The sequence below is a fragment of the Chaetura pelagica genome, unplaced genomic scaffold, assembly GCF_000747805.2.
Source record: "Chaetura pelagica isolate M959 unplaced genomic scaffold, ChaPel_1.0 scaffold69, whole genome shotgun sequence".
Lineage (NCBI taxonomy): Eukaryota > Metazoa > Chordata > Aves > Apodiformes > Apodidae > Chaetura > Chaetura pelagica.
This window is the reverse complement of record NW_009970724.1, coordinates 632,041-653,711: the sequence shown is the minus strand read 5'-3', so window position 1 is coordinate 653,711 and position 21,671 is coordinate 632,041. Positions and strand designations below refer to the sequence as shown.

At 38.7% G+C, this 21,671-nt stretch overlaps 1 protein-coding gene across 1 annotated transcript in view; it reads left to right on the top strand.

Moving 5' to 3' along the window:
- Positions 1-21,671, top strand: part of MAST2 (microtubule associated serine/threonine kinase 2) — a 96,967-nt gene that overhangs the window by 58,562 nt on the left and 16,734 nt on the right. Inside the window, 13 exon segments of the mRNA XM_010006549.1 lie at positions 1,313-1,388; positions 2,685-2,894; positions 8,922-9,023; positions 9,954-10,085; positions 10,230-10,272; positions 11,728-11,789; positions 12,413-12,498; positions 14,428-14,636; positions 16,008-16,146; positions 16,558-16,690; positions 18,011-18,176; positions 19,188-19,289; positions 21,201-21,323. Of these exon segments, the coding sequence (XP_010004851.1) occupies positions 1,313-1,388; positions 2,685-2,894; positions 8,922-9,023; positions 9,954-10,085; positions 10,230-10,272; positions 11,728-11,789; positions 12,413-12,498; positions 14,428-14,636; positions 16,008-16,146; positions 16,558-16,690; positions 18,011-18,176; positions 19,188-19,289; positions 21,201-21,323 (1,583 nt within the window).

Below are 21,671 nucleotides of genomic sequence, written 5' to 3'. Positions count from 1 at the left end.
TGAATCAGTGTTTCTCCTTTTAACATAAGGATACAGTGAGAGATTTCATCTGAAGTGCATTTTCCCAAACGAAGGGATGAAGCTTAATAAAAACAAGACACAATATAATTAATGGAATTCTAGTGCCAGGCATGAAAAGAGATTGGTATTGCTTTATTCCAGGAGGCAGTGAGTTAAATTTTCTTTGAACTGTAAATATATGTTCCCAAAATTGTTTTTTCCTTTAAATAGGTTAGCAGCTTAACATGCATTTATTCCATTTGGAAAGAGTCATTTCATCCTTCGCAAGGAAGTTTAAAATGTTTAAACTCATCCAAGCTAAAATTGTAGTTTTTGACATAGAGAAAACATTTTCAGCAATATGCAGTACTCCTAAAATCATAAAGACAGTGGTTGTGTAAGATGCCAAATAACTGAAGCCTTTGCTTGTCTTGAGCATTAAAACAAGGTAACCAGAGAAATGAGTTGCTGTAGGCAATCCTGTAGCTAGGGATTATCTGCATTACCTCACTCCAGCTGTCCTCAGTGGCGGAATGACTCAGAGCCTTGGATACCATCAGATGTGATGAAATGAGATGCAAGTCTTCTTAAAAAAAATAAAATAAAATACCCAAACAGTAATATAAATGCAGTTTGTCAAGATTTAGTGTCCTGTTTTTTGGTGTGCCTTGAAGTTGCCTGCTAACCTATGCATACATGCATATGCATCCATGGTGTAACGTGCCTCAAGGGAGTGCAGCTTTCATTAAAGAATTCTGTTCCTATTGCTTGTGGTATTTATATGTAAGATTTAGCTGAATAACACTGCTTATGCATGCTTCTAGTAGTGTGGTATTCTTCAGACAAAGGAAAACAAGTAATTTCAAGTTCCTTGTTTCATTTTACTCTGCTTCTTTCCGGCACTAGAGACTCCAGAGATAACAGTGATTTCTTCCTGGGCAGAGCTGCTACCACTGTCATGGAAGACAGTATGAGAACAAGGGAAATTGCAGATGTACCTGCAACAAAAGCACTGGGCTTTTACATGTTTATGTATTAGGGCTTACACATCCACTGAAAATAGGTGGGTTTTTTCCTGAGTTCATGTGACAACAGGAGTGGTAGCAATTTTCAGAGGAGTTAACTGTGAGGGCTGTAGTTTGCCATTGCTTGCTGGGATTTTCTCTGAAGTTTAGCACCTGCCCATTGGTGCAGTGAAGCCAAAGCTTTGGAAGGGCTCCAGTCAATATGGCAGCATTATGACAAGCACTGGGTTTTGGCAGGTTTTGATGTGATATCTATAAATGATAACATACTTTCTTTTCTCCTCTAGCCCGGGTCGCTCCCCAATTTCCTTTGACAGTGAAATAATAATGATGAATCATGTGTACAAAGAAAGGTTTCCAAAGGTAAGGAGTTGCTTTTTTGAGTAATTCATTCATGAACTTGTGACCAAACTCAGAATTAATTTGTTGTGGTCACTGGAGCCCAGCTCTTACCTCTGATTTCCAAGCAGTCCAGTTTGCTTAGAGTTTGAAGCTGCCTGCTCTGTTTCATGTGCTAATTCTGCAGTAGAATAAATAGAAAAGGTTTGTGTATTTGTGTATGTACATCATATTTACTGAATTGTCATGGCTTTTTTGGCATGACAAATGCTCACAAGAATGAGGAGAAGGGCCATGTTCTGACTGCTTAGTTCATTTCTGTTGTTTATGAGGCCAGTGTCTCCATATTTTTTTAGCTAATCCTTGTCTTTGAATTTGGAATCAGATCAAGGCTGAAAAAGGGATGTTTTGCTTAGTTTCATATATACTTAAAAAAGCTATTTTAAAGACCTACTATAAAAATATGTTGAATCACATTCGTCATTCCTTGTATAACTGCAATAAATTTGCTTTATACTGATCCAGACTTCTTTGGTTTTTGTAGGCTTTCTATTTACATATTGGAAATTTCTTTTAAAGTAATTCCAAATTATACAGGAGGTTTTGGCATAAATCACATTTGCCACTAGGGCTTTTGGTACCAGAGAAGCAATGAAGATAGTTTTGGATTCTTAGAAAAGTCACAATTTAGAAAATCTTAATTCAGTTCACTGAAATGTGCTGAAGTGATCTGCAGTGAAAATAAATGTGGTTTTGTTTTTTTAAAAAAGCTGAATATTGAAATATGTGGAATCAACCTTTGAAACTTAACTTCTTAATCAAATGAGCGTAGAAGATCATGTAACCCACAGCTGTTGTTAGGACCATTGCTTCCTGTATTACCAATAGCAGGAATAGCTGTTTCTCTGTAGACAGGATATCAGTGGTTATAGAGATAGAAATAAGACCTGTCTATTGCTTGGGGCAAAAATTTTCAGGTTCCATTACCAAAGTTTGGAAACCTTCTGTGTGTCTTACATCCTTACTCTGGAGACCCAAGGAGGAATAAAGCCTCAGGACCCGGATATTTTTATGGTCATTTGCATTTTCAGAAAGTATGTTCCAATTAACTTTTGTCACTTGCTCATGTGACATAACTTTTGCCTATGGCATGCTATTTTTGTTCTAAGCAAAATGCTGTTGTATTTTGGTTTGTTTTTTTTTTAAAGCCTTGTGCATTTTGGAGTGAAGAATATGTTACTTGTAGCACCCTACTCCTTGTTGTTTCAGTTCTGCAATAGTGAGATTGAAGAATAATTTCTGTTTATTCTGTACTCTTAGGCCACGGCACAGATGGAAGAACGGCTGGCTGAGTTTATTGCCTCTAATGCACCAGAGAATGTGCTGCAATTAGCAGATGGGGTCCTAAGTTTCATTCATCATCAAGTTATTGAATTGGCCAGAGATTGCCTGGATAAATCACGTGAAGGTCTTATTACTTCTCGGTACTTTTACGAGCTGCAGGAAAACTTGGAGAAACTTCTCCAGGATGTAAGTGCTCTCTGGAAAGTAGAATCTATTATTTGGATTGAAACTTTAAGCAAGCCAGAGCTTTGATGTAAGGAGAGACAATGTGGATTTCAGGGGAAGGGCAGCAGGTGGGGATGTCAGATCTGAGTTGTTCCAGTCTGCTGTTGATCTGCTGTGGGCAGATTTGAGCAAATCACTTCACCTGCGTACTTTGTTTGTACAGAAGTTAAATATGCATGTGAGTAAGTCAAAGGCAGTCTTTACCATTTATGAAAATTGGGTTCATCCAGATGAAGGAAATTACTGAACTTTTCTTTCATGTAGTTCAAGACTCTGAATGACTTATTAATTACAATAGTGCCTTCAAGGAGTGAAAACATCAGTATGAAGTGTTGCTATAAATTTTTCGTAAAAGATTTTCTTGAGCTGAACTTAATCCGGTTGTGGGTTTTTTAGTACTTCGATGTGTTTTGTGGTGTTAAAAGCATATGAAAATATACATGGGGACACAATTTTAATGCACGCTCAGTGTGCTTCAGCTACTCATTAAAAATTGCTCTTTTCCTTAAAATGAAGATAATATGAAATGCCAAATATCTCTTAGAATTTCTGCTATAGCTATTGGGAAGAGTCAGTGCAATTACCAGTTGTTGGGTCCAGACTTCCATTCAGGAATATCTTCCTAAGCTTAAGGAGACAGTAAGCTGACAGCACAGGATTTCCAAAGATTGCAGTCTTAGATATCATGAACACATTTAGAAACAGAACACCTGAAATAATTTATTGTCTGTGATGATTTTTAATTTATTTGATGAAGCTGTGTTTAAATGTCTTTAATCAGTTTGATGACCCACTGGGATGAATTGCACTGGTTTGTGCTCCTTTCCTACTCTTTCCAGGTAATAGAAAATGGCAGATGAATAAAAATAATATATTAATATACAATTATTATATTAAACAGCTTTGTGAAAACTGCAGAATAATCCCCTGTATCAGCTAAAAATCTTTGGCTACCCCATTTATGTAAGTGTGGCTATAATTTCCCTGATGTTTGTTATGCACAGGAGAAAAATGACTCATGTTTGGTTTTGTGCTGTTCTGTCTGGATGGGGAATGTGATTTTGACAGATGGAGAAGTAGGGAACATCTTTCAAGGTCTATGGGGTTATCTGCCTTCTGAGATATCAGGAACCACTGTGGGTGCATCTAATAGGGAAAATGTGTTTCCTGGTAAAAGCGGTGTTGCTGTGTAAGAGTTTGACCATTGATGCCACCAGCTAGGGCTGGAGAAACTACATCTAGTCAAATAAATTGTTCAGTGTTCATAGTCTTTAAAGAGAGGACAATGTTTTGAGAGCTTGGAAGTGGCAGCATAGCCTTCCTGGGCAGGGCCCATCACAGAGCCCTTGGTGCTGGTCCCAGTGAGGCCTGGCTGTGGGAGGCAGAGACACTGGAGCAATCCTGCATGTGCAGGGCAGGAACACAGGGATCAGGGGAGATGGAGGGATTTGCTCCAGCCAGATGGGCACATGCCAGTGGGTCCACCTTGTTTGTACCTCCAGAGTCTGGAAGCAAGGTATTTACACACATCAGTGATGAAATGAGGGATCTGGCCTCTTTGGGTGATGGTTTTGAAGGTGGGAAGATTCCACTAAAAGCAGGTGTGGATGCTCAGCAGAAAGGATTATATTTCAAGGGGCAGGAGAAGATTAGAGGGTGTTTTACTGCTGCTTGTAGTAGATACTTGAAGCTTGAAATCCTCCCACTCTGTCTTGCCCTCTGTGTGTGGACAATGATTTCTAATACCGAAAAGAATTAGAGAGCAATAAATTGAGTTTGGCCACTTTCAGGCCTGTCTTCTGGCCCAAAGAGGTTAATCAGGATCTTGGAGAAGGTGTAGGTCAGATAAATCTGCTTTTTCCTTTCCTCTCCCCTCTTTCAGAACAAATCCTCAAAGTACACTTCTTAAATGTCCTTTTCCCCTTGATCCTACATGCATTGTGCTGCTGCTCCTAAGCACAGGGGAAGGTGACATTGTTATTAGAGAAGATATAGTGGTCATCTCTGGGCTTGTTCAGGAATCAACATTCAGGGCTTGCTTTGACCTTTTCCTCCTGAACATCTTCTGCAGAACGGGGCTTAGAGAAGGGTCGGCTCTTAAGTTTAATTGATTTACTTTAGGCAGTAAGGTGGGCTAGAGGTGATAAAAGGGGAAGCTTAGAGAGGCAAGGGAGGCAGAGCAGGCTGGGAAGGAACAGGACAAAGAAATTAAAGTCAGCAGAGGAATGTCAAAAACTTCATTCCACGTCTTTATAATTTATTTATTTTGTCCATCATAGTTCTTGGCTTTTCTTTTATATTTTAATATTTAAAAGCTGCTTGTTTTCCCCTGCTTGCCAGTCTGTGCTTTGCCCTGCACACAGCATTCTAGAAGGAAATATAATTGGGACATTTCAATCTAAACAGGTAGGAATTGTTGATAATATTTCTTTTGGAGGGCACAACTGAACCACAAGCAGTTTGGTGTCAAGTTTAGATTATTCCAAATTCGAGGGCAGGATCTTTACCTTTGCTTAGCTTGTAAAGTATCACACAGAGTTAGACACCATATTAATAATGCCAGCTGGGAAGTTATGAAAAAATCTCTTCCACTGGAGCAGTTGTATGGTCCGTGCAGCAGGATATATAGTTTTACAGTATATTTTTATAACATAGAGAAAGACCGAGAAGTTGATTTATTGTTGAATAAGAAGGTCAGCAAGTGGCAGGAATACCCACACATCTTCATGCAGTTTTACTGTGAAGGAATGGATTCTCTTGAAATTCTTTAAGGTATTGGTTCTCGCATGTGGTAACAATATAAATGTGCACAGTATTCAAACCATAGAAAGGAAACTCAGTATGTTGCAGTTTGAGTCTACTTTATATTGTAAAAATTTATCTGTAAACCAGTAATTGGGTATGCAAATAATGGGCTATTTAGATATACCAAACCAGAAAGCTTTTAAAAGTTTTAGAATTATGGCTTTTATAATAAAGTGCCAATAAATCTCATTACTTATGGCAGATGAGATACTTTTCCTTCTTTGGAGTGTGAAATATTGTATGTTAGCCAGAAAAACCTACTGCTTATTACATCATTGAAACAATCCTGAAGGAAAAATGAACTTAAGAGATTTTATTTATTTTGGAAAACATGAACCTAAATGTTACACTTCACACTTAAAATACTCAAAAGTAAGACAAAGTACTTAATAAAAAAGGATATATTACATTCAGTTCTTTATCTGTTACTGTGGGAAGGGCTTAGAGAATGGGGTAGGATGTCAGGTTACAGGGAAGAAAAAGATTATGGTCAGATACAACTGGGCTGAATTGGAGAGGTAGAATTAGCCAAAGAAGTGTAATGGCTTTTGTGAAGGTGAAGCCAACTGGGAAGGAAGGTGAAGGATTACAGGTATTCTTGTGCACAGAACAAAAGAAACAGGGGTGGATATTAATATTATACTGTGGTGACTGATGCTGCACATTGGCAAATGGATATTCCGATTGGGATTGCTTCCTTAATACAAGCCTGAGTGTAAATTTACTGGTTCTTGGCATTGCAGGTCTATTGTTTTGGTTTCCATCGGTATATTAGCTCAATTACAGCGTTGTGACTTGCATATCCCAGTTATTGGTCCTGCTGAAGCCCAGGGGAGGACAGTGATTTTAATTTCATGCCCCAGTAGCTACAGTTAGTGACGGATGGGTCCTTCAGATAAGGGAATCGGTTTGTAAATTACCCGTTGCTACCTCCCGTACACGTGTCACTGGCAATGTGTGCAGGAATGGCATCAGCCTCTACCCACAGCCCTAAAGCTTCTCCCTCCTCCCCACGGGAGGCAGCGGGGGGGAAGCCCTGAAATGCCACCAGCAACCTTCAGACAAGCCTGTCATCATTGGGGACTGCTAATTAGATGGCACACCTCATAGCCAGGCACAGGGAAGCGGCAGGCAGTGCTTGGCTATATAACCCTCTGGTTTCCAGAGCCTGTCCTTGGGACAGATTGTAAACAAGACATCTGTAGGGATGTCCAGGCTGTCCTGTGTGAGAAGAAAACAAGAAGAGGCAGTTTTACTGAGGATCTTGGAAGAGCAGCGCTGTGCAGAGATGATGGCTGAGTGGCTGTTACAAGTTGTGTTTCATTTTTCTAATCCTTTTCATTTTTTTTTTTTCCTTTTGCTTCTCTTTATCATTTGCCAGTCGTGGTCCTCCTAGCTTTTCATTTTCAAAACAGATGCCTGATTAAATTAGTTCCATTTTTTAATTATTTTGCCTAAATTGTTGTAGATGAGAAAAGGAGAAAACAAAAGGACTTGATTTGAAAGAATAAGTTTGCTTCAACAGTATAAAAGGATGCCAAAAAGATGAATTAATTTTTTTTTTCATAATGTAACTTATGGGGGGTGGGGGAGGACAAAAGGACTTTCCAATTGCATGGTTCATATTTCAATTAATGCAAAGTTGTTGATGTTTTATTTATTCATTTCAACAGAGTTAACCCTTGGTGATCTGAAACGGCTTTTCCAATATGAAAGCATGAATTCCTTTGTAGAATTCATATTTTAACTCATAAGTTTGTGTAATGCATTAGGGGACAGAGTGAATATTAATCATATTCATTTTTATTATTTTCTGGTTTATAATTTGAAAATAATTTCTAGTTAGAAAAAAATTGCAATTTATTTCAGTGCTTTTGAGGTTAATCTTTATAAGGCTCCATAGCCTGGAAGCATCTCTGTTCTTTTTAGCTAATGAACTAGCAGTTATGTTGTTTTCTTCAAGGTTAAAATTCTAGCTTTAACTTACTAGTGCTGAGTAAACAAATAACATTTCTTATTCTTACCTGTGTCAAAATGGGAAATAATGCACTCATTTTGTTGGGTAACAAAATATCAGGGTTATATTATTTAAGACATTGCCTGTATGTTTCTAGGTCTGAATTTGTGCTTCCCTGTGTTTTTATTGTTCTTTTAGGTGATCACCAGTAGGATTTGACTTCTCACCTATATATGTCTTTTCTTAGATGGTACTAATGCACAATGCTAAATGAACCTTTTAGCTTCTTGCTGCTTGCATCTTTTTTGATAAAATCATATCATTCCTGTGAGCAACTGACTCTTTGCCAGCATATGATCACTGGCTGAATTCTTGACTTGGTATTTGTGGCTATGCTGAAGCCTGATTTTTAGACCTTTGGGGACAAAACAGCTATATTTTGTTTCAGAGTTTTTACAAGTCATTGAAACCATGTTTTTATCACCTTGCAATGAAATACTATTTTATTTGTGTTTCAGGACTAACAATTTGACTATTGTGGGCTTAAGCAAAAGACGAGTAACTTGGGGGCAGTCGTTCAAATTTGCCATGGGTGTTGTTTTTTACATTAGTTTTAGTGTGTTTATTGTTATAAAAAGCCACCCTGTCACACACACACGTAACTTGGAACTAAGCCTTGAATTTATACTGAAATCTGGTGAAGGAGGTGGACAAGAGGGAATTCTCTGAATGAGATTTCTGATTGCTCTTTGCTTGACTTGTATGCTTGGTGTTCCTTAGCAATACAACACTGTATTTGTTTAGCAGGATTTATACAAGTAAAGACAAACTGAAGTTTTGTTTTTTCTTGATGATGAGCAGAATAGTTCAAATTCTAGCTGAAAACAGAGCCTAGAAATGTGTTGCTGTTAGTAATTTTCTAGATGTCAGTACTGAGTGGAAGGTAAATTGTAAAAGATTAAAAAATAAAACTACATTGTTAACTGATAGGTGATATAATGCAAATAGAACATTTGAAATATCTCTTGCATGATAATAGGAGTCAGTTGCAATGGAAAAGCTGTATGTAACTTGGCATCCCTGAAGTTTGGAGCTGGGGTCATTGCCTGCCCTGACTCAGTCACACCTTAGTTACCAAGCTGGTGATTGCTCCACAATCAGCATTTGACATATAAAAATGAAGAGTTAACTGCTAGGACCATAATGTGATGTTCTGCTCTCCACAGGCCCACGAGCGATCCGAGAGCTCCGAGGTTGCCTTCGTTACCCAACTTGTGAAGAAACTGATGATCATCATTGCACGACCAGCTCGGCTGCTTGAGTGCCTGGTAAGTTTGGTCCTTGGGAGAGTGTATGATCCAAAGAGTCTGGTGTGTGTTTGAGGAGATAAGGAGCACAAAGACTTCAAGAGTAAGCTTTAAATTCTCATTAAAACATTGATGAAAAACCAATCTTTTAACAACAGAAGTGCTAAGTGTCTTTTTTTGAAGAGTATTGGCAAAGCTACTCATTGAAGGTGAGTGATGAGGTTTGTAGGGGAGAGCTGAAGTTCACTAGTGAACTTGCTTCTAAGCAGAGTGCTCCTGCACCCAAAAGTTTGTCTTTTATTTCCAACTGTATCTGTTAGTCTGGTAAAAAGAGATCAAACGTTCTTATAACCTTTTATTGCCTTAGAGATTATGTTCACCAAGACTAGAGTCAATAAGATCATCTTGTATAGCATGAAATACTGCAGCAGTATTTCTTATATAGAAAGGGAAATCTGCTGATAAAATAGCAATTGCTGTATTATTTAATAATTTGGTTAGCAATTGCTAGGGTCGAGACAGACCTGGGTGTGGGTGTATGGTTTGATCAGAAGTGACATTTTGAAAGCAGGAAAGATTTATGTTGGCTTAACTCACCTGTCAGATGGAGGTGCAGAGAGAAGCACCTGAAGTCCCCATCACAGACCTTTCCTGGGACATCTCAAGGTGACAAAACTGGGAGGTGTCTGCATTGATGCTTACATTATCAAGACTTTATATTCAAGTAGTCTGGTTTTAGTTCTTAAAAAGCTGCCACAGTGCTTATCCTGCTTTTGGTTTGCAGATCTCAGCCACTGGACATCCAGCAGGCTGTCAATGTCTGTCACTTTTGCAGAGCAGGGTGGCACACATTCAGTTGCTCACTGTAACTACAAATGTTTCCTATTGCTGCTGAGCCTGGTTTGTAATTGTAAAGCTGAATCTTTTACCTCTCTCACTATTTTGCTGTAGGAGTTTGATCCTGAGGAGTTCTACCATTTGTTAGAAGCTGCAGAAGGCCATGCCAAGGAAGGGCAAGGAATTAAATGTGACATTCCTCGTTACATTATCAGCCAGCTGGGACTCACCAGGGATCCCTTGGAGGGTGAGAAGTCTTGCTTTGTACTCTCTAAACTACTGAAGGGATAACCAGATCTCCTGGTCAGAACATAGCTTAAGGAGGCTTTTATTTTATTGGTTAATTTCTAGGCCATTTTTCCTTATTTTCCTGTTTGCTGTCAACTTCTTGACTGTCTTTTCCAGCCCGTTGTCTCAAAGGAGCATTGCTGGGGTAAGGATCACACATCAGCAGTGACAGTTCTTTACTTAATGGTGTTAATAATGTTTCCCTATATTATAGCTGGAACAATGTTAGAAAATGGCTTTATGATTAAACTCTTTTCTCTGCTCTGCTGAACAGTAAAAGTAAATTTGCCCATTACTTTTCTGATCTGCCTGCCTGCTGGTGGCCTGGTTTGGAAGTATCCTGTCACCCTTTGTTGTCCTCTCTAGGAAAAATGTATTTGTTGTGATCTGCCATGAGGAACCAGGACCACTATGAATTTTTAGGTGGATATGACTTTGTATTTTTACATCTCGCAGAGCAGCAAAACCAAAAAGAATAACACTTTAGAAGTAACAGCTTTTCTGCTAGGACCTAGAGTTGCATATGGTAAATTGAATAAGCTGTAAATGTACAGATCCTAACTTTGGAATTTGTGAGTTAATATTTCTGCCTGGCTCTTTGCTGCCTGAATCTCTTCTCCTGTCACAAGTTTTACGAGCATGCCGTGCAGGGCTTGCTCAGCAACAATAGAAAGTGTGGCAGAGACTGGAGATTACTGTGGAATATTTCAGTGATTGAACTGTACTTCTGTTTTCTCAGGAGAGCATAATTTTAGCATAAATTAGTAGTCTGGATAGGACTAGTTTAACTTCCATGGTGTTTACTGGAATGACAGTGACAGGTTGACTTCAAGTGAAAAGCTCTTTGGGAAAATTTCTACCAAAGATTGCTAAATGGAATTTAATAGCATTTGTTGAAAACTGACATTAAAGGGAAATTTCCTTTGATCCCTGTCTTGGGAGAGAACCTTTCCATCACTAATTCCCCTTACTAAAGTCAAATTTTCTTCAGAAATATGTGGAGATGTCAAGGTGCCTTATTTCTTTTCTGTAAGGAGGGCACCCAGAAATGTCAACGATGTCTGTTCAGAGACTAGTAGTTAATGCAGGGTTTGGGTTTGCAAAGTTTATAGCATCTCCAAAGACAGCTGAGTAGCCTAAACTAACTGACTTCCTCCTAGTTTGCTGCTGCTCAGCATTTTGCAGAATCAGGCACGTTTCATGGAGGGAGGCTGTTTGAAATGTTTTGCTCTTTCTTTCCTGGAGTACAGAGGTGCCACCAGGCTATATACAGACATGCACATAATAGGTTTTAATATTAACTAGCCAGCAGTTTCCCCAAAAATTAATTTATTGCTTTTATTTCTTATTAGAGTAGCCAGCTAGAATAAGTCAGGCTGAAATTAGGACAATTAATTATATTCATCTTTATTTAAAATACTGCCTGCAGCTTACAAGATGTTAAAGGTTATCACTGTATAATTGGGGTGACTTTTTACAGAGGGCAAAAATGTCCTTCCTCATCTACAAGCATCTCTTGAAGTCCTGTTTGTCTTGTATAAACAAAGAGAATATTGCTTGATTGAGATCATTAGGAGTAATCTTTCCTCTTTCTTTTCAGAAATGGCCCAGCTGAATAGCTATGACAGCCCAGACACTCCTGAGACAGATGATTCAGTCGAGGTAAAGCAGTAATTCACTTACTGTCTAGTCCTTTTTTTTCTTTGGAAAGAATTAGTCTACAGTTAAGAATTAATTATCATGCAGACTATTTTTTTTTTTAAGTGCTGACATTTAAAAGCACATGTTAACTCTAGAGTATATACTCATTAGGATGTGGAAATCTGTATACTGGGATGGTGAAATGCTTAAAAGTTGCAACCAGGCATTATCATCAAGTTTTGTGGATTTTTTTTTTACAGTTGCAAACAAAAATAAATTGGAGGAATCCTTTATATCTGCATTTGTAAAATGTGATGGGTATTGAAGAAAGCTGACTTTAGTAACAGACCATTAGAAAAATGTAATTACATAGCTTGCTAGGTTTCAAAGATCCTTATTTTCTTATTTTATTTTTTTTTTAAAGTAGTGTTGGGGAAAAGCCTGAGTCTTAGTCCACTGACTTCTTGTACTAATATTTTTGGAGGGAATCTACATGCAGACAATTACCCTAAAGCTGGGAATCCCAGAGGTTTAGAAATTGTTTGAGTTTGGGTGAATGATGCTTCAAGAAGAAAAGGACAAAGAAATAACATATAGAATGAAGTTATCCCTGCACCTAATTTCCATTTTGTTGCTTTCCCCAGAGCCGTGGGGCCTCTGTCCAGTCAAAGAAAACTCCATCTGAAGAAGAGTTTGAAACTATTAAACTGATCAGTAATGGTGCTTATGGGTAAGGCTTTTAGAATTTGCTTTAGAAGAAAAGACTGTTATTGGCCCATCCAGCAAAGTTTGGCCAGTGGTTGTTTTTTGTTGAGTTCAAAGCATAAATGAATTTTGCTTGGGTCTTACACAGGTTCCACACTTGTGATGTCCTCTGTATTCCTTCTGAGAGATGCCATTTCTTGCACATTCTTGGGGTTGCTTAGACAATAACCCCTGTACCTGGAAGTCTTTCCTGGTTGTGAAGTCCTTACATTGATTGCACTGAACCTACACACAGCTTCTAGCTCAGGGACCTTTTGTAAAAATTATTTGTCCTGCATTAAAGCTTTCAGAATATGGTATTTCTGATCTCTCTGGGGCACGAGTTTCTGAAGCCCTTCCTAGCTGAAACCTCAAGCCTGTTTTTCCTGTAACTATTTCTGTAGCATTTCCTTATGGCAAGCAGGTAAAATATAGACACTTAGCTTGAGATTGCAGAAATATTTTCCATAAACACTGTCTTTAAGGAAAATATTTCACTGAGTTTATTGTGAGATTTCCTAAGTAATGGTAAAAAAAGTAGTTCCATGAATCTGAGAAAATTATTTTGCACCCATTTCATATTGCATATCAAGGCAGTCTGTTTCCTTTCATGCTGTCTGCTTATGTCCTGTGGTTTGAATTTGTTTAGATGCTAAATGAGTGAGAGTAAAATTCTGTAGTTGCAGATATTATTGATAACTCATTGAAACATCAAGAATTTTGAGGGAGAAGAAGTTTATGCTTTTCCGTTCTTCCATATATTCAGACTATATATGTAACGTGGCTGTTTGCAAGCACTTGAAATACTAGAATGCTAAAATTACACTGGGGCAAGTCTACTATGGGAAATAATGCAGTAAAAATGCTGCTGGATCTTACTGACCATTGAAGAATCCAGAATGAAGTGATCAGATAAAATTTTAACAGCTCATACAAACCTATCCAGAATTCCAAAGACACTTCCTGACTCTTGGCAGTTCATAAATCCTTACCAGTGATAATCATTAGGCTGTAACTGAAAAGCAGGGATAATCAGTAGGTCATAACAGCAAAGCCTGAGCAAGTGCTTGAGTGTTTTGTTGAAGTGGGTGCTTAGTTAACAGCATCTCATTTTTTAAAGATCATATGTGGAAAAGGTGTAAACGTATTTTTTTAGTCAGTGAAGACGCAATGGAACATTTTTAAGAGCTATATTATTATACAAGGTTTTATATCTTTTTAGTCATATTTCTGCACAAGACCAACATCTCAAGTGTAACTTTGTGCAAAGGGGAGAGAGAGGTGGTGGTTTTGCTGTATCTGTCTTTATCCTGGGTATATATTATAGTCACTGGTGAGACACAATACTAATGTAATAATTAAGTGTAATATACTCCAGAGAAAAGGAAACAAGTACTGACTCAATTAGGCAGGCAAACTGGATGAAAATTTTATTTGCAAGCTGTATTATTAATGTGCAGGAATCTAATGATTGCAAATGATAGACATGTAAGGGATACTTTACTGAAGGAAATCCATGGCAACAGTGTTGTGTCAAATTTATTTTATGGAGCTTGGAAAGAAATCGTGCTGATTCCATAAGTTTTGGACATTTTTTTGAAGTGGTGACTGTAGTCATAAAAATACAGTCCTCTGTGCAGTGGTGCTTAAGGAAGCTTAGGACATTTGTGCTTGCAATGTCTCCTTGTTAGATACATCAGTTAATTTAAGAAGACAGAGCAGCTTTTGGAGGGCAGCATCTTGGGGGTTCCTTCTTATCTAGGGGAGCTTGGTATTAAGATGGGATTTTATGGAGTCACAGATAAGTCTGTCAGGATCCACCCAAAGCAGTTACCATTACTGTTTAAAAAACAAAACTAAACTAAACAGTTTGAACAGAGAATGGAAATTTTCCTCTTGGTATGTGGTTTTCTAGAGCTGTGTATTTGGTGAGACACAAGACCACCCGTCAACGTTTTGCCATGAAGAAGATCAACAAGCAAAACCTAATTTTGAGAAACCAGATCCAGCAGGCTTTTGTGGAGAGAGATATCTTGACATTTGCTGAGAACCCCTTTGTGGTCAGCATGTTCTGCTCCTTTGAGACCAAGCGCCACCTCTGCATGGTTATGGAGTACGTGGAAGGTAAGGCTGTTGTGATCTACACCTGCAGAGTGGCCTTAGAAAGGATGTGCCTATAGTGTGATGCAGTGTGTCTCCTCAGAAAGGGTGATGTTTCCAAGTGGTTTATAAGATGTGTATTTTGAGTTTAAGACTGATCAGAGCACAGCTCTGGACATGACAAATGGTAAGACCATGTTGTATGTGGGCTAGTCTCTTCTTCATGAAAAGTGAGCTCAGTCAGCCCTGCAGTTGCAGGGAAGGTTGTGATGCCCTTTTAGGGGGGAGTGTATGGACTTCTTGTGCTGAGCTGAAGTCATGAGTCATTCTACCACTACAACAGTTTAGGGTAAGGTGATACTCCACTTGTGAATCCCTGTGACTAATGCAGCATGGTTGCAGTGGAGCTGTGGAAGCATAAAGCCACAGGTATAAACTGCTGGGGTCAGAAGTCAGCATGATCTTTCTAGTCCTTGCTGAAAAGAGATCCTTCCACTCTCCTATGGAATGGCATGGTTAGATCCATAGCACAGCTGCCTGGCATTACAGTTAGAACAAGACAATGAAGAAACACCACCAGGGAACACAGTCTTTGTTCTTTAGCAGCCTTTTAAAAAATACAGGGCTATTTTATGCTGCTTGGGAGGGTGGGGGTGTTTCTTTTCTTCTATCAAAATCTATTTTATCACTGTATCTTATTGTAAGCAATATATTTCCACTCATGGATGGGATTAATTTCTTATGCCTGGCTTGTTTGGCTGAATGTTTATGAGTAATAAGCTTATAGTAATTGTATAAGTACTTTTTCAGATGAATAAGTGAAATGAAAACAGATGTATTGACATAACAAATTTTAATATTAATTCCCATTTGCAAATAGACATAAAAGTCAAATGAAATGTGTGGCCAGTGTGCTTTAAGAAGCTTGAATCAGGGGCCCACAGACTTACTTCAGTACCACTGTGTCCAAAGGCATGGCTGCCTCTCCATGTGCAGGGAGAGCCAGTCAGTAGTTGTAGAGGTGTTTGCTTGCTATTTTAAGAAGCTTACATATCACAAGTAATATGTGTCTCAGTGGAAAGCAAACACCTTTGTAGAGAGGACAAACAGACATGAACTGCCCTTCCTTCAGGGCTTGCTTATGGTTTGGATACGACATCTGTACAGCTCTTGAGTGTGCATGCCCACCACACATAGATCTGAGTTTTCCTAAGATTTTGATATTTCTTTGAAGCCCAAGAAGGACTATAGAGAGAGCTTTAGAATTCAGGCTAACAGGGTAGAGAGAGACAATTTTAGCCTTAAACTTTAACCTAGTATTATAGACCTGTAACTGTTCTTTCTTACTGCTATTTACTGTTTCACAGTGCCATATTTGCAACTTTTTTTTTCTAGGAGGTGATTGTGCTACACTTCTCAAGAACATTGGTGCCCTACCTGTTGATATGGCCAGGATGTATTTTGCTGAGACTGTTCTGGCATTGGAGTACCTACACAATTATGGGATTGTTCACCGGGACTTAAAACCTGATAAGTAAGTCTTTAGCTCCTCAGAAGCTGGAGTAATTCAGGGACTTTCTCCATAGGCAAGAGGACATGGGGACTGGAGACAGGACAGATCTTCAGTGGCATCTGACATGTAGGAGATCTTATGCAGTCTCTTGCTACTGATGTAGAACCAGAGAGACTGAGGAAGGTTGGGCAGAATGTCTTCCAATATTATCTCAAAGTTGTTGCTGCACTGATGAAATTCTGGCAGAAGGTAGTCTGACTTCTGGTTGCCTTGGCAGTTCTGTGATACTCAATTGTATAGGAGGTTTCTTCCAGAAGTTTGATGGGGGCATAACGCTGAGAACTTGCGTAGCATCATCTTCTGTTCTATTTTTAAATTGTTTTTGGGAAACAATTGAATGTTGGATTATTTTGCTGCTTCTCTTTCTTCTAGTCTCCTGATAACTTCCATGGGTCACATTAAACTTACAGACTTTGGGCTGTCTAAAATTGGGCTAATGAGTCTTACAACTAATCTTTACGAAGGACACATTGAGAAGGATACCAGGGAATTCCTGGACAAGCAGGTAAGCTGGAAAACTTTGTTGATGTGGGATCAGATGCAGGATTCTGTCTCGGGTTAGAATCAGAGTTTGTGGCACTCCCTCTCTACCCCAACACTGCTGTGCATTGTAGAAGAGAAGGAAAGATACAAGTCCACTTTCATGATTGTGCATAAATGAGTATTGTTTGTTATCTCAACTTCTTGTTTTGGAGGGATGCACTTCAACTCTTAGGTTAGGAAATTGAAAGTGTGACCCAGGCAGTAGCGCAGGTGAGCAGAAGGTGGTTTAGGGATCTAACACACGTTTTGCTGGAAGGTTGTTCCACAGTCTCCCCCTTCTGGTGTTTAGAAAGTTCATGGCACGTTCCTATGTGTTTGTTCTTGTGATTTTATCTGATGGCTTAAACATTGATTTTTATCCCCGTGATATTTGTTAAGGGTCATTTTTCTCCTTAGCCTTCATTTTACTAGGCTTAACCAGCTAAGTTATTTTAGATAACAAGACAGATTTTCCTTTGAATTAATAGCTCTTCCATGCACCTGTTTCAGCTTGAGTTGTTATTTCCTGGGCATATCTGACATGAATGATACAGTTCTGGATGCAGGCTCACCAGTGCCTTGTGTAATGGGGATTAAAAAGTACTCTTGTCTTCTGAAAATACCTAGGATGGCAGCTGAATTTTCTTTTTTAGCTCTGCCAAGTGTTAATTCATTTTCATCCTATCCTGTTGCCTTCCTTTGCTTCCTAGTAACAATGTTTTTTTTCCAGCAGAAACTTACTTTGTTTACTGGATTGTGGCCTTGCACTTTGCTGTGTTATATTTTTTACAACTATTTTGTTATTTTTGCTGCTTCTAAGCCTGAGGCAACCTAGATCTTCCCATGTGGTTTCCTTAGCCATTGTCTGTGCCAGCTATACCTCCCAAGTTCAAATGCTGAAGTGTGTAATCATACTGTGCTGCTGATTCTGCATCTGTGGAACTCAATTCTGCTAGCACAGAGATGTGAGAGGTTTGTGAAAACTCAGTTCCTGGTAGCTGAAGCTGTGCCAGTAGACATCCATCAAGCAGACAGACCCAGACACACAGAATATGCATTTTTTCCCATATGCTTTACTGTAGCTGCACCAAAGAATGAGGAACATTTCATGGTATTTCTGTGCAGGTTGTGTGTTACTTAAATATAGGCTCTTGCTCCATGGAAGTAGTTCAGAGCACAGAGTGGTTAGTGGCAAAACATGAATAACTTCCTTGTAAAGCTCTGAGGTGGGGGGGGGAAGTAATAAATAAGCTTTGGGAATTTGGTGATTTGTAGGTTTATTGCTTTGTGTGTTTCTCTTGAGGTCTGTGGAACTCCAGAATACATTGCACCAGAAGTGATCCTGCGCCAGGGATATGGGAAGCCTGTGGACTGGTGGGCCATGGGAGTTATCCTGTATGAGTTTCTGGTTGGGTGCGTTCCTTTCTTTGGGGACACACCTGAAGAGCTGTTTGGACAAGTGATCAGTGGTATGTTTCTGTTCTGCTTCTGAAGGGGTTTCAAAGTGTGCTGTGAAGTAAAATCTTGAAAATGCTGAGGATCCACAGTTTAGGAGGAACTAGGTATAAAATAATGGGTTTGAGTTTTAAAATATTTCTCTTTCTGTGTCAATGTGGCATCCATCTGATTACAGCAATCAAAAGTTTTGAGTTGCTTAACATCTTGCTGGATGGTTCTGTCATAGTGCATGGTGTGGGAGTCATGGAAACATATTTGGGGGTTTTTCTGTTCTTTTGACTTAAATGGTGGAGAGTATGAAAGGAGCAGCCACCAACTCATCTAATTCAGTCTGATTTTGATTATTGCTTCTGTAGGGGCAAATGTCAGTCAATTAGTAATTGTACAAATGAAATAGAAAGGAAATTCTAAGCTTAACACATTGAAGCTGTTGTGCTCGGTACCGTCATGTCTTGTGGCTTTTTTAACTCCCTCTTGGAGTTGGACAAACGACTGCTTTGTGTTCTCTCAGTGAATATGCCAGTGAAAACACTTCCTATTGGGAATGCTTTCTGAAGCAGTAAATTTTTAACACACTTGGCAAGTGTCCTTTTGGAAAAAGCAAATTTCAGCAAAAAGCTAAATATGATGCATGAAATCGTTACCTGTGAATTGTTCTCTCTGTTCCAAGTATAACAAGCATGGAATGTGTGGGCACAAGATACAGCTGCAGTATTGTCAGTGTCATTGTTTATGGGTTGTCACAGAAGTCCCATTTCATACTTTATTAATAGAGTTCTTAATGCTTTTTTTTTTTCTCTGCAAGCACTGCTTGGATTGACAGCAGCTTTAGCTGACACTGAATTTTATGCATTTTGGAAAATGTCAATGCTTGAATTATATTAAGTATGCAAGCTGCTGAATTCAAGGTATTTACAATTCTGGGGCGGTACTGAATACTGCATTTTACAGTACAGGAATGTGAATGGTTATTCAGCTTGGTCATGAAGCTGGTAGAAAACATCTTTTTTTTTTGTCCCCAGATGAAATTGCCTGGCCAGAAGGTGATGATGCTCTGCCACCAGATGCCCAGGATCTCATTTCTAAGCTTCTCCGCCAAAATCCTCTGGAAAGAATGGGAACAGGTATGAACCTAGTGCATAGGAAGGTTGTAGCCAGAAGCAGCAGGAAAAGAATCATAGAATCATAGAATGGCTAAGGTTGGAAAGGACCTTAAAGATCATCAGGTTCCAACCCCCCTGCTATGAGCAGGGACACCTCACACTAGATCAGGCTGTACAAGCCTCACCCAACCTGGCCTTGAACATCTCCAGGGAAGGGGTTTCCACAACTTCCATAGGTGACTGATTCCAGTGCCTTACTTACCCTCATGGTGAAGAATTTATTCCTGATGTCTAATCTGAATCTGCCCTCTTGCAGTTTAAAACCATTACCAGAATGGTAATTCTGAAAGAAGCTTTGGAAGAAGCTACATTGCTAGTGATACACACCCACTCCTGTTGAAAAATGTTCATCTGGAGCTGGGAAACAGCTTATACTGGGTTCAGTGAATCTTGCATGATGAAGCTCTGAAAATTAGTGTAGATGGTACATGGGTCAGATAGATATTACCATCTTGTTTGGGAAACAAGAAAGGGACTCCATCAGCTTGGCAGCATAACTTCTGAAGTTTGTGCTGTTGAATGAAAGGCTTGATGAAAATTTTATCTCCATTTGAACAGTGTATAATCAGATTTCTTGGAAGTTCTCTTTGACTAGTAGCCTACATGGATGTGAACTCCTGGGTGTAATAAAATAAATGAAAACTTCTTCATTCCTAGAAGCCTGAACTGTAGAATACTCCAAACATACAAAGAAGTCTCATAATCTCTTTGGCAAAGTCGGATTTATATATGTCAATCTTTCTGTAGTATAATGACAGATTTAAAGTACTATGAGCCAATACTTCACTTTTCCTGATAGTAAATAACCATAAATAATCTTTAGCTACACTCTTGTTTGAAAGTCATCTGTGCAACACTGTGACTTCACAGCACAGGTTGTCTGTTTCGTTGATTTGTTTTGTTTGATTTAATTTTGGATTTTCAATTGGAAACTGCACTTTAAGGATAAAATAAAGCCTAAATATGTGACACCTTCCAAAAGGTAACACATATACAGCAGACTTAACACATGTGAACACAAAGATAATGAATAGGTCATGAATTAATAATGATATCAGATGGTTTTACTTCAAATCCATGTAATTGAAAGATGTTGCTGTCATGGAAAAGATGTAGTTTCTTGCCTTATAAAATGAGTTGATGGACTGATTTTATTTTTTTTTTTATTTTATTTCTTATATACCTGTAATGCTGAGACTGCTGTTCCATTTGGCATCTCATAGTGCCACTGGCACCCAGCAAGCCTTTTATCTCTTTTCCTGTGCTATTCTCTTTTTTAAAAAGACAGTAACAGCTTTTGTGAATACTAATTTCATTTGATAAAAAATGCACATACTAGTAGACAGATAATCCAGCATTTCTTCTTCTGGGTACCCGAGCTTCTGAGGTTTATAACAAAGGATACTAATTCAGGAAGATACTTAAGCTCCTGCCTTGCTTTAAGCATGGGCATGAGTTTATTCATGGAAGTGGAGCCAGTGACATGCTAAGAACTTTTCTGGGTTTGCTCTCTTTATTTAGCTATAAGCAAGATGGTATTCAGAGTTTGGAAATCTTAAATTAAAATGTTAATTAGTTATTAATCTTGCAACTTGCTGTAGAATGTAACAGCAAATGTTGTCTTCAAGGCAGTTTGGTCACATGTTGTTATTAAACAGGAAGAGGAGGTGGGAAGCAGAAAATCTTGTTCAGATTTTATCTTGCGTTCACCACTTTGGTGAAAGGATAAGTTGTTCCTCAAAATTCCTGGAAATTTTGGGACTTGAATGTACTCAGGTACATTCTTTTAGGCTCTTGGTATTTTTAGGGTTTGTTTTTCTTGTTATGCAAATGCTGAAAGAAATAATATGCAATAAAAGATGCTTATTTCAGGTAGTGCCTTTGAAGTGAAACAGCATCGGTTCTTTAAAGATTTGGACTGGAATGGATTACTTCGGCAGAAAGCTGAATTTATCCCACAGTTGGAATCTGAGGATGACACAAGCTATTTTGACAGTAAGACTAAAGATGCAGCCTTAAACGGCATCCATTTTGATGTGTGTGTTTCATTTTTTAAGTAGTTAGAGATAAGTCATTGTTAGAAATTGAATAAAACACTTGATGGAAATTGCTTGAAAAATTTCTATTGAGTGCCAAGTAAGGGTTCTTTGAAGGCAAATGGATTTTAAATTAAAAAAATGTTGCTGCTGAAGTTAATTGGCCTTTCACTGGTGCCTGTGGTCTTGCCAGCAATGTCCTTGCAGGGAGAGGTGCTGTGGTTATCATGCTGGGTTTATTACAGTACTTCCAAAGCATTTGTTAAATCCAACTTCCTTGCGTTTTTGAGTAATACTATCTTTCCCT